Source organism: Eubalaena glacialis, chromosome 9 (genome assembly GCF_028564815.1).
Source record: "Eubalaena glacialis isolate mEubGla1 chromosome 9, mEubGla1.1.hap2.+ XY, whole genome shotgun sequence".
In the NCBI taxonomy this organism is placed as follows: domain Eukaryota; kingdom Metazoa; phylum Chordata; class Mammalia; order Artiodactyla; family Balaenidae; genus Eubalaena; species Eubalaena glacialis.
In genome coordinates, this window is record NC_083724.1 from 83,958,470 (window position 1) to 83,972,756 (window position 14,287).

Sequence of the window (14,287 nt, forward strand, 5' to 3'; positions counted from 1 at the left end):
AGCCAGTAAAAGAAATTAGGATCCCAACTAGATTTTCTGACTCTAGTATCCTGACATGTAGAGTTTTATAGTGGTTTAAATTGATACAAGAATAGAGTTTTGGGGGAGACCTTCAAGATGGTAGAGGAGTAAGACATGGAGATCACCTTCCTCCCCACAAATACATCAGAAATACATCTACATGTGGAATAACTCCTACAGAACACCTACTGAACGCTGGCAGAAGACCTCAGACCTCCCAAAAGGCAAGAAACTCCCCACGTACCTGGGTAGGGCAAAAGAAAAAAGAAAAAAGAGACAAAAGAATAGGGACGGGACCTGCACCTTGGGGAGGGAGCTGTGAAGGAGGAAAAGTTTCCACACACTAGGAAGCCCCTTCACTGGCAGAGACGGGGGGGTGGGTGGGGGGGAAGCTTCGGAGCCACAGAGGAGAACGCAGCAACTGGGGTGCAGAGGGCAAAGCGGAGAGATTTCCGCACGGAGGATCGGTGCTGACCAGCACTCACCAGCCTGAGAGACTTGTCTGCTCACCCGCCAGGGAAGGCTGGGGCTGGGAGCCGAGGCTCCGGCTTCGGTCGGATCCCAGGGAGAGGACTGGGGTTGGCGGCGTGAACACAGCCTGAAGGGGGCTAGTGCGCCACAGGTAGCCAGGAGGGGGTCCGGGAAAAAGTCTGGAACTGCCTAAGAGGCAAGAGACCATTGTTTTGGGGTGCGCGAGGAGAGGGGATTCAGAGCACCGCCTAAACGAGCTCCTGAGATGGGCAAGAGCCGCGGCTATCAGCGCGAACCCCAGAGACAGGCATGAAACGCTAAGACTGCTGCTGCAGCCACCAAGAAGCCTGTGTGCAAGCACAGGGCACTATCCACACCTCCCCTCCCGGGAGCCTGTGCAGCCCGCCACTGCCAGGGTCCCGTGATCCAGGGACAACTTCCCAGGGAGAACGCGCGGCGCGCTTCAGGCTGGTGCAACGTCACGCCGGCCTCTGCCGCCGCAGGCTCGCCCCATATCCGTACTCCTCCCTCCCCCCTGCCTGAGTGAGCCAGAGCCCCCTAATCAGCTGCTACTTTAACCCCATCCTGTCTGGGTGGGAACAGATGCCCTCAGGTGACCTACACGCAGAGGCGGGTCCAAATCCAAAGCTGAACCCCGGGAGCTGTGCGAACAAAGAAGAGGAAGGGAAATCTCTCCCAGCAGCCTCAGGAGCAGCGGATTAAATCTCCACAATCAACTTGATGTACCCTGCATCTGTGGAATGCCTGAATAGACAACGAATCATCCCAAAATTGAGGCAGTGGACTTTGGGAGAAACTGTAGACTTGGGGTTGCTTTCTGCATCTAATTTGTTCCTGGCTTTATGATTATCTTAGTTTAGTATTTAGAGTTTATTATCATTGGTAGATTTGTTTATTGATTTGGTTGCTCTCTTCCTTTTTTTTTAACATATAGATATGTATATATTTTTCCTCTTTCTCTTTTTGTGAGTGTGTATGTGTATGCTTCTTTGTGTGATTTTGTCTATATAGCTTTGCTTTTACCATTTGTCCTAGGGTTCTGTCTGTCTGGTTTTTTTTTTTACTATAGTTTTTAGTACTTGTTATCATTGGTGAATTTGTTTTTTGGTTTGGTTGCTCTCTTCTTTGTTTCTTTCTTTTTTTTTATTACTTTTTAATTTTTTAATTTTTACTAATTATTTTTTATTTTAATAACTTTATTTTATTTTTCTTTCTTTCTTTCTTTTCTTCTCCCTTTTCTTCTGAGTCGTGTGGCTCACAGGGTCTTGGTGCTCTGGCCGGGTGTCAGGCCGGTGTCTCTGAGGTGGGAGAGCTGAGTTCAGGATATTGGTCCACCAGAGACCTCCCAGCTCCACGTAATATCAAACGGCGAAAGCTCTCCCAGAGATCTCCATCTCAACGCTAAGACCCAGCTTCATTCAACGACCAGCAAGCTACAGTGCTGGACACCCTATGCCAAACAACTAGCAAGACAGGAACACAACCCCACCCATTAGCAGAGAGGCTGCCTAAAATCATAATAAGGTCACAGACACCCCAAAACACACCACCAGATGCAGTCCTGCCCACCAGAAAGACAAGATCCAGCCTCATCCACCAGAACACAGGCACTAATCCCCTCCACCAAGAAGCCTACACAACCCACTGAACCAACCTTAGACACTAGGGGCAGACACCAAAAACAAGAGGAACTACAAACCTGCAGCCTGCGAAAAGGAGACCCCAAATACAGTAAGTTAAGCAAAATGAGAAGACAGAGAAACACACAGCAGATGAAGGACCAAGGTAAAAACCCAGGAGACCAAACAAATGAAGAGGAAATAGGCAGTCTACCTGAAAAAGAATTCAGAGTAATGATAGTAAACATGATCCAATATCTTGGAAACAGAATGGAGAAAATACAAGACACGTTTAACAAGGACCCAGAAGAATTAAAGAGCAAACAAACAATGAAGAACAACACAATAAATGAAATTTAAAATTCTCTAGAAGGAATCAATAGCAGAATAACTGAGGCAGAAGAACGGATAAGTGACCTGGAAAATAAAATAGTGGAAATAACTACTGCAGAGAAGAATAAAGAAAAAAGAATGAAAAGAATTTAGGACAGTCTTGGAGACCTCTGGGGCAACATTAAATGCACAAACATTTGAATTATAGGGGTCCCAGAAGAAGAAGAGAAAAAGAAAGGGACTGATAAAATATTTGAAGAGATTACAGTTGAAAACTTCCCTAATATGGGAAAGGAAATAGTCAATCAAGTCCAGGAAGCACAGAGAGTCCCATACAGGATAAAACCAAGGAGAAACATGCCAAGACACATATTAATCAAACTATCAAAAATTAAATAAAAAGAAAAAATATTAAAAGGAGCAAGGGAAAAACAACAAATTACATACAAGGGAATCCCCATAAGGTTAACAGCTGATCTTTCAGCAGAAACTCTGCAAGCCAGAAGGGAGTGGCAGGACATATTGAAAGTGATGAAAGGGAAAAAACTACAACCAAGATTACTCTACCCAGCAAGGATCTTATTCAGATTTGACGGAGAAATTAAAACCTTTACAGACAAGCAAAAGCTAAGAGAATTCAGCACCCCCAAACCAGCTTTACAACAAATACTAAAGGAACTTCTCTAGGCAGGAAACACAGACAAGGAAAAGACCTACAAAAACAAATGCAAAATAATTAAGAAAATGGTAATAAGAACATACATATCGATAATTACCTTAAATGTAAATGGATTAAATACTCTAACCAAAAGACATAGACTGGATGAATGGATACAAAAACAAGACCCATATATATGCTGTCTACAAGAGACCCACTTCATACCTAGGGACACATACAGACTGAAAGTGAGGGGATGGATAAAGATATTGCATGTAAATGGAGATCAGAAGAAAGCTGGAGTAGCAATTCTCATATCAGAAAAAATAGACTTTAAAATAAAGACTATTACAAGAGACAAAGAAGGACACTACATAATGATAAAGGGATCGATCCAAGAAGAAGATATAACAATTGTAAATATCTATGCACCCAACATAGGAGCACCTCAATACATAAGGCAAATGCTAAGAGCCATAAAAGGGGAAATCGACAGGAACACAATCATAGTACGGAACTTCAACACCCCACTTTCACCAATGGACAGGTCGTCCAAAATGAAAATAAATAAGAAAACACAAGCTTTAAATGATACATTAAACAAGATGGACTTAATTGATATTTATAGGACATTCCATCCAAAAACAACAGAATACACTTTCTTCTCAAGTGCTCATGGAACATTCTCCAGGATAGGTCATACCTTGGGCCACAAATCAAGCCTTGGTAAATTTAAGAAAATTGAAATCGTATCTAGTATGTTTTCCGACCACAATGCCATGAGACTAGATATCAATTACAGGAAAAAATCTGTAAAAAAATACAAACACATGGAGGCTAAACAATATACTACTTAACAACCAAGAGATCACAGAAGAAATCAAAGAGGAAATCAAAAAATACCTAGAAACAAATGACAATGAAAACACGACGACCCAAAACCTACAGGATGCAGCAAAAGCACTTCTAAGAGGGAAGTTTATAGCAATACAATTCTACCACAAGAAACAAGAAATATCTCAAATAAACAACATAACCTTACACCTAAAGCAATTAGAGAAAGAAGAACAAAAAAACCCCGAAGGGAGCAGAAGGAAAGAAATCATAAAGATCAGATCAGAAATAAATGAAAAAGAAATGAAGGAAACAGTAGCAAAGATCAATAAAAATAAAAGCTGGTTCTTTGAGAAAATAAACAAAATTGATAAACCATTAGCCAGATTCATCAAGAAAAAAAGGGAGAAGACTCAAATCAATAGAATTAGAAATGGAAAAGGAGAAGTAACAACTGACACTGCAGAAATACAAAGGATCATGAGAGATTACTAAAAGCAACTCTATGCCAATAAAATGGACAACCTGGAAGAAATGGACAAATTCTTAGAAAAGCACAAACTTCTGAGACTGAACCAGGAAGAAAAAGAAAATATAAACGGACCAATCACAAGCACTGAAATTGAAACTGTGATTAAAACTCTTCCAACAAACAGAAGCCCAGGACCAGATGCCTTCACAGGCGAATTCTCTCAAACATTTAAAGAAGAGCTAACACTTATCCTTCTTCCAAAATATAGAAGAGGGAGGAACACTCACAAACTCATTCTATGAGGCCACCATCACCCTGATACCAAAACCAGACAAAGATGTCACAAAGAAAGAAAACTACAGGCCAATATCACTGATGAACATAGATGCAAAAATCCTCAACAAAATACTAGCAAATAGAATCCAACAGCACATTAAAAGGATCATACACCATGACCAACTGGGGTTTATCCCAAAACTGCAAGTATTCTACAGTATATGTAAATCAATCAATGTGATAAACCATATTAACAAATTGAAGGAGAAAAACCATATGATCATCTCAATAGATGCAGAAAAAGCTTTCGACACAATTCAACATCCATTTATGATAAAAACCCTCCAGCAAGTAGGCATACAGGGCACTTACCTCAACATAATAAAGGCCATATATGACAAACCCACAGCCAACATCGTTCTCAATGGTGAAAAACTGAAACCCTTTCCACTAAGATCAGGAACAAGACAAGGTTGTCCACTCTCACCACTATTATTCAACGTAGTTTTGGAAGTTTTAGCCACAGCAATCAGAGAAGAAGAAGAAATAAAAGGAATCCAAATCGGAAAAGAAGAAGTAAAGCTGTCACTGTTTGCAGATGACATGATACTATACATAGAGAATCCTAAAGATGCTACCAGAAAACTACTAGAGCTAATCAACGAATTTGGTAAAGTAGCAGGATACAAAATTAATGCTAAGAAATCTCTTGCATTCCTATACACTCATGATGAAAAATCTGAAAGAGAAATTAAGGAAACACTCCCATTTATCACTGCAACAAAAAGAATAAAATATCTAGGAATAAACCTACTTAAGGAGACAAAAGACCTGTATGCAGAAAACTATAAGACACTGATGAAAGAAATTAAAGATGATACAAACAGATGGAGAGATAGACCATGTTCTTGGATTGGAAGAATCAACATTGTGAAAATGACTATACTACCCAAAGCAATCTACAGATTCAATGCAATCCCTATCAAACTACCACTGGCATTTTTCACAGAACTAGAACAAAAAATTTCACAATTTGTATGGAAACACAAAAGACCCCGAATAGCCAAAGCCATCTTGAGAAAGAAAAACGGAGGTTGAGGAATCAGGCTCCCGGACTTCAGACTATACTACAAAGCTACAGTAATCAAGACAGTATGGTACTGGCACAAAAACAGAAATATAGATCAATGGTACAGGACAGAAGGCCCAGAGATAAACCCACGCACATATGGTCACCTTATTTTTGATCAAGGAGGCAAGAAGATACAATGGAGAAAACACAGCCTCTTCAATAAGTGGTGCTGGGAAAACTGGACAGCTACATGTGAAAGAATGAAATTAGAATACTCCCTAACACCATACACAAAAATAAACTCAAAATGGATTAAAGACCTAAATGTAAAGCCAGACATTATAAAACTCTTAGAGGAAAACATAGGCAGAACACTCTACGACATAAATCACAGCAAGATCCTTTTTGACCCACCTCCTAGAGAAATGAAAATAAAAACAAAAATAAACAAATGGGACCTAATGAATTAAAAGCTTTTGCACAGCAAAGGAAAACATAAACAAGACGAAACGACAACCCTCAGAATGGGAGAAATTATTTGCTAATGGAGCAACTGACAAAGGATCAACCTCCAAAATTTACAAGCAGCTCATGCAACTCAATATCAAAAAAAACAAACAACCCAATCCAAAAATGGGCAGAAGACCTAAATAGACATTTCTCCAAAGAAGATATACAGATTGCCAACAAACACATGAAAGAATGCTCAACATCACTAATCATTAGAGAAAGGCAAATCAAAACTACAATGAGGTATCACCTCACACCAGTCAGAATGGCCATCATCGAAAAATCTACAAACAATAAATGCTGGAGAGGGTGTGGAGAAAAGGGAACCCTCTTGCACTGTTGGTTGGAATGTAAATTGATACAGTCACTACAGAGAACAGTATGGAGTTTCCTTAAAAAACTAAAAATAGAACTACCATACGACCCAGCAATCCCACTACTGGGCATATACCCTGAGAAAACCATAATTCAAAAAGAGTCATGGGGCTTCCCTGGTGGTGCAGTGGTTGAGAATCTGCCTGCTAATGCAGGGCACACGGGTTCGAGCCCTGGTCTGGGAAGATCCCACATGCCGCGGAGCAACTGGGCCTGTGAGCTACAACTACTGAGCCTGCGCGTCTGGAGCCTGTGCTCCGCAACAAGAGAGGCCGCGATAGTGAGAGGCCCGCGCGCCGTGATGAAGAGTGGCCCCCGCTTGCCGCAACTGGAGAAAGCCCTCGCACAGAAACGAAGACCCAACACAGCCAAAAAAAAAAAAAAAAAAAGTAACAAATGTTCAAGTACAATTGGTGTCTTTAAAAAAAAAAAAAAAGAAAAGAAAAAAGAGTCATGTACCACAATGTTCACTGCAGCTGTATTTACAATAGCCAGGACACGGAAGCAACCTAAGTGTCCATCGACAGATGAATGGATAAAGAAGATGTGGCACATATATGCAATGGAATATTACTCAGCCATAAAAAGAAACGAAATTGAGTTATTTGTAGCAAGGTAGATGGATCTAGAGACTGTGATACAGAGTGAAGGAAGTGAGAAAGAGAAAAACAAATACCCTATGCTAACACATATATGTGGAATCCAAAAAAAAAAGGTTCTGAAGAACTTAGGAGTAGGACAGGAATAAAGACGCAGATGTAGAGAATGGACTTGAGGACATGGGGAGGGGGAAGGGTAAGCTGGGACAAAGTGAGATAGTGGCATGGACATATATACCCTACCAAATGTAAAACAGATAGTGCAAAGCAGCTGTATGGCACAGCTGGATCAGCTTGATGCTTTGCGACCACCTAGAGAGGTGGGATATGGAGGGTGGGAGGGAGAATCCAGAGGGAGGAGACATCGGGATATATGTATAAGTATAGCTGATTCACTTTGTATAAAGCAGAAACTAACACACCATTGTAAAGCAATTACACTCCAATAAGGATGTTAAAATAAAAAGTTAAAAAAAAAAAAAATGAATGGTTTTACTAATGTAATTGACCACATTGTAAATTATATATTTACAAATGTATGGTATAACACACAAATCTAATTAATGCATTTAGTATCATATACATTCATCAAATTTTTATTGTGTCATAAACTTGTACCTCCAGTGTAATGTCTTCAAAATATTATATATTTTATAATTAAGGTCATAACTTTTGCTAAAAAAGAATTTCCTTTCTCAGTGAAATTCAGTGTAAGCTCTGAAATGAATGATATATAAGTATTTTTATATTCAAACAACAATCCTCTCCAAAGAAAAGAAACAATAATTAAATTCTTCTAATTATGGCTAAAGCTGAATTTAAAGAGTTGCTTGGATTTAACCAAATAAGAATTTATGTCTTAAATTGTGTATCTTTCAAGACTTTTATATTTTGTTTTGGGATAAAATAAAATATTATTCAATAAAAATAAAAGTATAAAGTTTTAAATACTTAAACAAGTACATAGACTGCATGTCCATACATACTGATTTTATCTTCAGAAAATGTTAGAAAATAGATGCACTGTAACAGAAGCATGACCAAGTGCTTTTAGTCTTTTTGGTCACTTTTTAGAAGTGACCAAGATATTTTAGTCAAAAGATTAATTCTTTTGCTATTTGAAAATGCTAAAAATATTCAAAGCAGATAAAGTCTGGTAGGCAGACAATGAAAAGACTACTAACAAAACCCAATCAACTGAATACCAAGACAGTTATATATTAATTAGGATACTGATTATTAAGCATATAATACAGTTTAGGGAACTCAAAATTTGATATATTTAAACTGCTATATTTTATAATTCAAACAAGTCTTATTTAATGTCATTTTATTGGAGCTGCATTTTGAGGTAGGATATAGTACAAGCTATATCACCAGTATGATTCCAAATGAATTTTTTTTAAAGCATGAGGAAAACACTGAAAAGAATTATTATGCTGAAATGTTAATAGTTGTGGGTAGGATTATGGGTGTTTTTTTTTCTGATTTTTTTCTATATTTTCAAAGTTTTCTATAATGACTATGTATTACTTTTTTAGCCAAAAAATAAAGATATTTAAGATGGTTCTAGGGGATATAGCAAATTAGCTGAGATAACATCTTCAACATTATTATTATTAAGACTAGACTTCCAGGAATTCCCTGGTGGTCCAGTGGTTAGGACTCTGAGCTTCCAATGCTGGGGGCCGGGGTTTGATCCCTGGTCGGGGAACTAGGATCCCGCAAGTCACGTGGTGCAGCCGAAAAAAGAAAAAAAAAGACTAGACTTCCCAGGTGAGTTGGTAAAACAGGAGTTATCCTCACTTTACACATCTCCAAGATTATTTAGCTTTTTTAAAGCTTTTTGTATTTGTTTCATTAAGGAGCATGATTAGGATCCAGGTTTCTTTCTTTTTTTTTTTTTTTTATAATATTTATTTATTTAATCTTGGCCGCGCCGGGTCTTAGTTGTGGCACGTGGGATCTTCGTTGCTGTGTGTGGGATCTTTAGTTGCGGCATGCTGGATCTAGTTGAACCCTGGCCCCCTGCATTGGGAACGTGGAGTCTTATCCATTGGACCACCAGGGAAGTCCCAGATCCAGGTTTCTTAAACCTGTTTACCGCCATATACCACACTGTCATTTTAAGAGATGTCTCAGCAGTATAAACATGGGCCATTTGAACAGTAAACATCTAATTTCAGATATCTCAAATTTGAAAGTGAATTTTTTAAAGCAAAAATGGTTTTGTGCTAATTGCTCTGTTTCCTACTTAATACCTGTTTACATTTTAATTTTTTGCAGATAGCGTTTCAAGTAAAAGGTTCAGCTATATGTTGCAGGCAGTATTTCAAGTAAATGTTTTAATTATATGAGTAAATACCTCTGCATTACTACATTGAAAATCAGAAAGGTTAGTCTCTTTGGCAGAATTCGTACGTTTGTATCACATCTCTATCCTAAAGCGACTTTTATACTAGAACACAGAACCAGGAATCAGAAGACCAGGGACCTTAGACCATGCTCTAATTACTGGTCGGTTCATGAGTCATTGGACTGCTCTAAGCTTTAATTTCCTCACCTAAAAATGAGGTTAGCATATACCGGCCCACCCTGAGTTTGAGGGCTAAATTGGACTATTTGGGAAAATGCCTGTAAATGATAAATACAATAAATATAAGGTAGTATTAGAACTACTTTTCTAAAATATTACTAAGTTTTAAGATTTAAAACTATGTTAATTCTGCTTATATTATATATTCAGTATATATCTTTTCATTGTGCATATATATCATTTTCCACTGGTTTCTATATTTTTTATGGTTTCATTTTTATAATTATATTTTTAAGTTGAGATATAATTGATATATAACATTATATTAGTTTCAGGTATACTCTTTATATCTTGTTGTACCCATCTTTAGTTTCCTTTACAGGTACAAAATAGTTGTGTTCCTAAAAAGAGCTGTAAAGTCAACTTTCAAAAGCCATTCTTAACTTATTAGAAGAATACTTTCTCTAAAGGAAGGCTAATTCTTTTATAAAATGAGTATACATTATTTTAGAGATATTGATTCCTCTCTATTGGTGGCTTAAAGACAATATGTTTTTTGTTTTTTTTTAAATTTATTTATTTACTTTTGGCTGCGTTGAGTCTTTGTTGCTTCGCGCAGGCTTCCTCTAGTTGCGGCGAGCGGGGGCTACTCTTCGTTGCGATGCGCGGGCTTCTCATCTTGCTGGCTTCTCTTGTTGTGGAGCACGGGCTCTGGGCTCTAGGCTCTAGGCACACGGGCTTCAGTAGTTGTGGCACGTGGGCTTCAGTAGTTGTGGCCCGCAGGCTCTAGAGCACAGGCTCAGTAGTTGTGGCGCACAGGCTTAGTTGCTCTGCGGCATGTGGGATCTTCCTGGACCAGGGCTTGAACCCGTGTCTCCTGCATTGGCAGGCGGATTCTTAACCACTGCACCACCAGGGAAGTCCAATATGTTTTTTTCTTTTTTCTTTTTATTGGAGTACAACTGCTTTACAATGGTGTGTTAGTTTCTGCTGTAGAACAAAGTGAATCAGCTATACGTATACCTGTATCCCCTCCCTCTTGAGCCTCCCTGCCACCCCACCCCCATCCCACCCCTCTAGGTCATCACAGAGCACTGAGCTGAGCTCCCTGTCCTATACAGCAACTTCCCACTAGCTATCTATTTTACACATGGTAGTAAGACAATATGTTTTAATCATAACAGTATATCACCTTCATGGCACTTCTTGCTTTTGCAAAGTTCTTTGTCATGTTTTATCATTTCATTGAGGAAGATGGTATTTCTACATATCTACATATAATTATGCAAGAAAACATCCTTGTCTCAATGATGGGTTTTATTATATGTTTGAATTTCTAGAGGTCATGATATGAAAAAACCTGACTGATCTTAGAAATACATAAATATTATTTTACCTTTACTTTTATTATTCTCTATTTTACTTTTTTATGATAATCAGAAGGCTTAATTTACTATAAAACAGGAAAACAACAGCTATCCTATATTTAGGGTTATTTTAAGAATTAAGTGAGTTAGAGAATACAAGAGCCCCTGGTACATGGCAGGCAATCCAATGAATGATCATTTCCTTCACACATATACATTTGTTCATTTATTCTTTTCTCCAGTGGTTCTGTCCTACACATAGACTAGACAACTATTTTTGTTTACAGAGACAAAGAGAAGTTAAATATCTAATCCTAAATAATCCAATCAATTGGGAAAGGCTCCACTACAAACCATGCTACAGTGTTGGAGTGACAAGTAACACTAAATCTCTTACTTTCTGATGGTACTAGTTGTCGTCGAATTGCTTCCCCTACCAAGTCCTTAAGTTTCTTCTTAAGATCTCTGCTGGTTTTCTTATAGAAATAAAGCTCTCTTTCCAGCTGCTGGATTTTATCTCCATAATTTTTTAAAGTTTCCACAATGCCTTCCCCGTCTTGCTCTATAAAACAGAAATTTACATTTAAAATCAGTTTAAAGTAAATGATTGAAAATTCTAACAGAGCTCCCAGACTCTATTGTAGGGTCAGAAGTATGTTACATGTATCTATTACTTGGCTGGATTTGTTTTCAGCTACAATTTGGAGTCTTCTGCCTGTAAAATTTTTCAAACTAAGATGAGCCCTTCTCCACCCTAATCCCTACCAACTACCGCATTTTTCGTGATTCATAAGCACTTTTTGAGTAGCTACTAACTAAATCTATCCTCAGAAGAGCAGAAGTAAGGTTCACATTTGGAACTCTGTCCAGCTGCATCAATGCCTTAAAGTTTTTATCAGGAACCATGGATATATGGAAAGTCATAAGCCTAAAGTTTATACGCCCAAGAAATATATAACCAAAAAACCCCTCAAAAACCAGAAACCTGTCAAAAGAGTCTAGAAAGATTAAATTACAAAGGAAAACACCACCAAAAAAGGAGAAGGGGGGGGGAAAGCATAAGTAAAGTTCTAGTTTATGACACAATATAATTTTAAAGCTTCTAATTAACATTTAGGAATGTCTAAAACTGTCCGCTTTGGGTTAGGTTCTAGAACCAGTAAAACGCAGTTTACTGACCTTCAGAAATACACACTTTCAGACCTACTCTTTCCTATTGGTAAATCTATAAAATGGTCCTACTGGTTTGTAATTTTCTTTTGTTATAATTGGTTGTTTTGTAAAAATTGATCTAAGTATATCTGTATATTTTATATTAACCCATCATCTTGTTTAAAAAACATTTTAAATTAATAACATCACAAATCATAATCCCCATGAAGAATATCATAAAAATGAACTTAATTTTATGGCCTATATTCAGTTGAAATTAGAAAATTCATAAGTTGTTAACATTTTCAGTTATAACTTTGTTATGAAAAACTTGTCCCAGCTATAGAAACGAATGATTTTTAAAATGTTCTCATTTGGCTAAAGCATGAACTTTTGTGGTAAAATGCCAACCACTTGAAAAACATATTAAAAATTCTATTAAAATATCACTTTTAGAGACTTAGGACAGAATTAACATAAGGTAAGGAAAGCATGTTTGAATGAAATAACATATGGAATCCAGTCAAGGAAATCCTGTCATCAGGCAACTGGTTGCTAATTAACTCGTTATAGAATTAACTTAGAGGCAAACTGCCTCAACGCTCAAATGCATATATTTTCCAATTTTCTGCTTACTCAGGTTGCTTCTTCTAGATCGTTTTTAGCACATTTCCAGCTATAGATTCATGAGAATCAAGACTAAGCAGCCAAGCCACCTGGATTGAAGCATTCCAGGCGTTGAAGTATCTCCAGGCAGTGATTTTGTTGCCATAGCAACTGTGTGTACCAGCCATAAGCCCAGGTATTGTGAAGACCAATTGCTATGACAACTCCATACCACAGTTGCCGGTTGAACTACTGTGCACTGATAACACTATGTGCCCATCAATGGTAGACTAATTTTGACCTAAGCTATAACCTTAATGCATAAAATTTATAATTTACTGAAAACTGTAACAATATAACCAGAAATCTGACAGAATCTATCACTTTAATTTTATGAAGGGAAAGTGATTTAAATATCAAGGTTCTATATCCTAGAGATGGGGAACTTTTCAATTGTACACCACCAAGCCAGAAGTCATCCCACATTCCTACATAAAAAGTAGACCACAACAAAGTAACAGGATTGCAGCAGTTCTCTGTGTGGCACTGGGGACAGGCAGAGGAGATGGCATTTCAAGCATGAATAGCCCTACATCAAAGTCAACTATCCCAACATGTGGACCAAAACATGTAAAGCACAAAACACATATAAGTAGTAACTATTTATGTACGTTGGGCTTTAAGTGATTCAATTCTGTCCTACCTTCCTTTCCCAATCCCCCTCCTACACGTCACCTTTACACAACTGATGAGAAGGGGCAGTTACCTTTGAAATGATGTAACAGAAGCTGCATTTTTTGCTCGTGTTCCTTTTGCTGAAGGGTCAGTCTCCGGTCACACTGCAATTTCAGATGTTCCAGTGTAGATTCCAACTCACGAACCACATTATCCTGTTCCAGAACTTTCATTTTAATTTCTTCATTCTGTAACTGTAGTTTCCGTTCAGCTTCTCGCAAATTAACCACCTAGCAAAGACATTTTTTTGATCTTTTAAGTGTGTTTTAGACAGCCTAATATAATAGACTAATTTATTTCTCTTAGACTTCATAAAGATGAACTCCCTTAATCCCCATGGTATAACTAGGCAAATGCTTTGAAATATACCCACAAGATAACCTAACAGCCTTTTTTATTTGTTGAGATTCTGAATTGGTAACAACTTCATTTTAAATATAATGTTGCTCTACTCTAACAATCACCCCTCCATCATTTCTTAGACATGATATTTGTAGTTTACATTTATAATCCTACAACTTTATTTCTCCAGTCTAAAAAGATATCAAGAATCTAAAGACTTCTGTAACATCTAGATAATTCTCATTTTTAACTCCAAAATGAATGTTATAAATAAGTGACAGAATTTTT

At 37.8% G+C, this 14,287-nt stretch overlaps 1 protein-coding gene across 6 annotated transcripts in view; it reads right to left on the reverse strand.

The window, feature by feature from the left end:
• The window catches only part of KIF27 (kinesin family member 27), a 95,599-nt gene that overhangs the window by 2,319 nt on the left and 78,993 nt on the right, over window positions 1-14,287 (reverse strand). For 5 of the 6 annotated variants that reach the window (XM_061199291.1, XM_061199293.1, XM_061199290.1 and 2 more), the window contains 2 exons: window positions 13,689-13,887; window positions 11,562-11,726 (listed from right to left, as the gene is read on the reverse strand). In XM_061199291.1, coding sequence (XP_061055274.1) covers window positions 11,562-11,726; window positions 13,689-13,887 — 364 coding nt within the window. The remainder of the gene's footprint in view (window positions 1-11,561; window positions 11,727-13,688; window positions 13,888-14,287) is intronic. The other variant, XM_061199292.1, reaches the window with a different exon arrangement.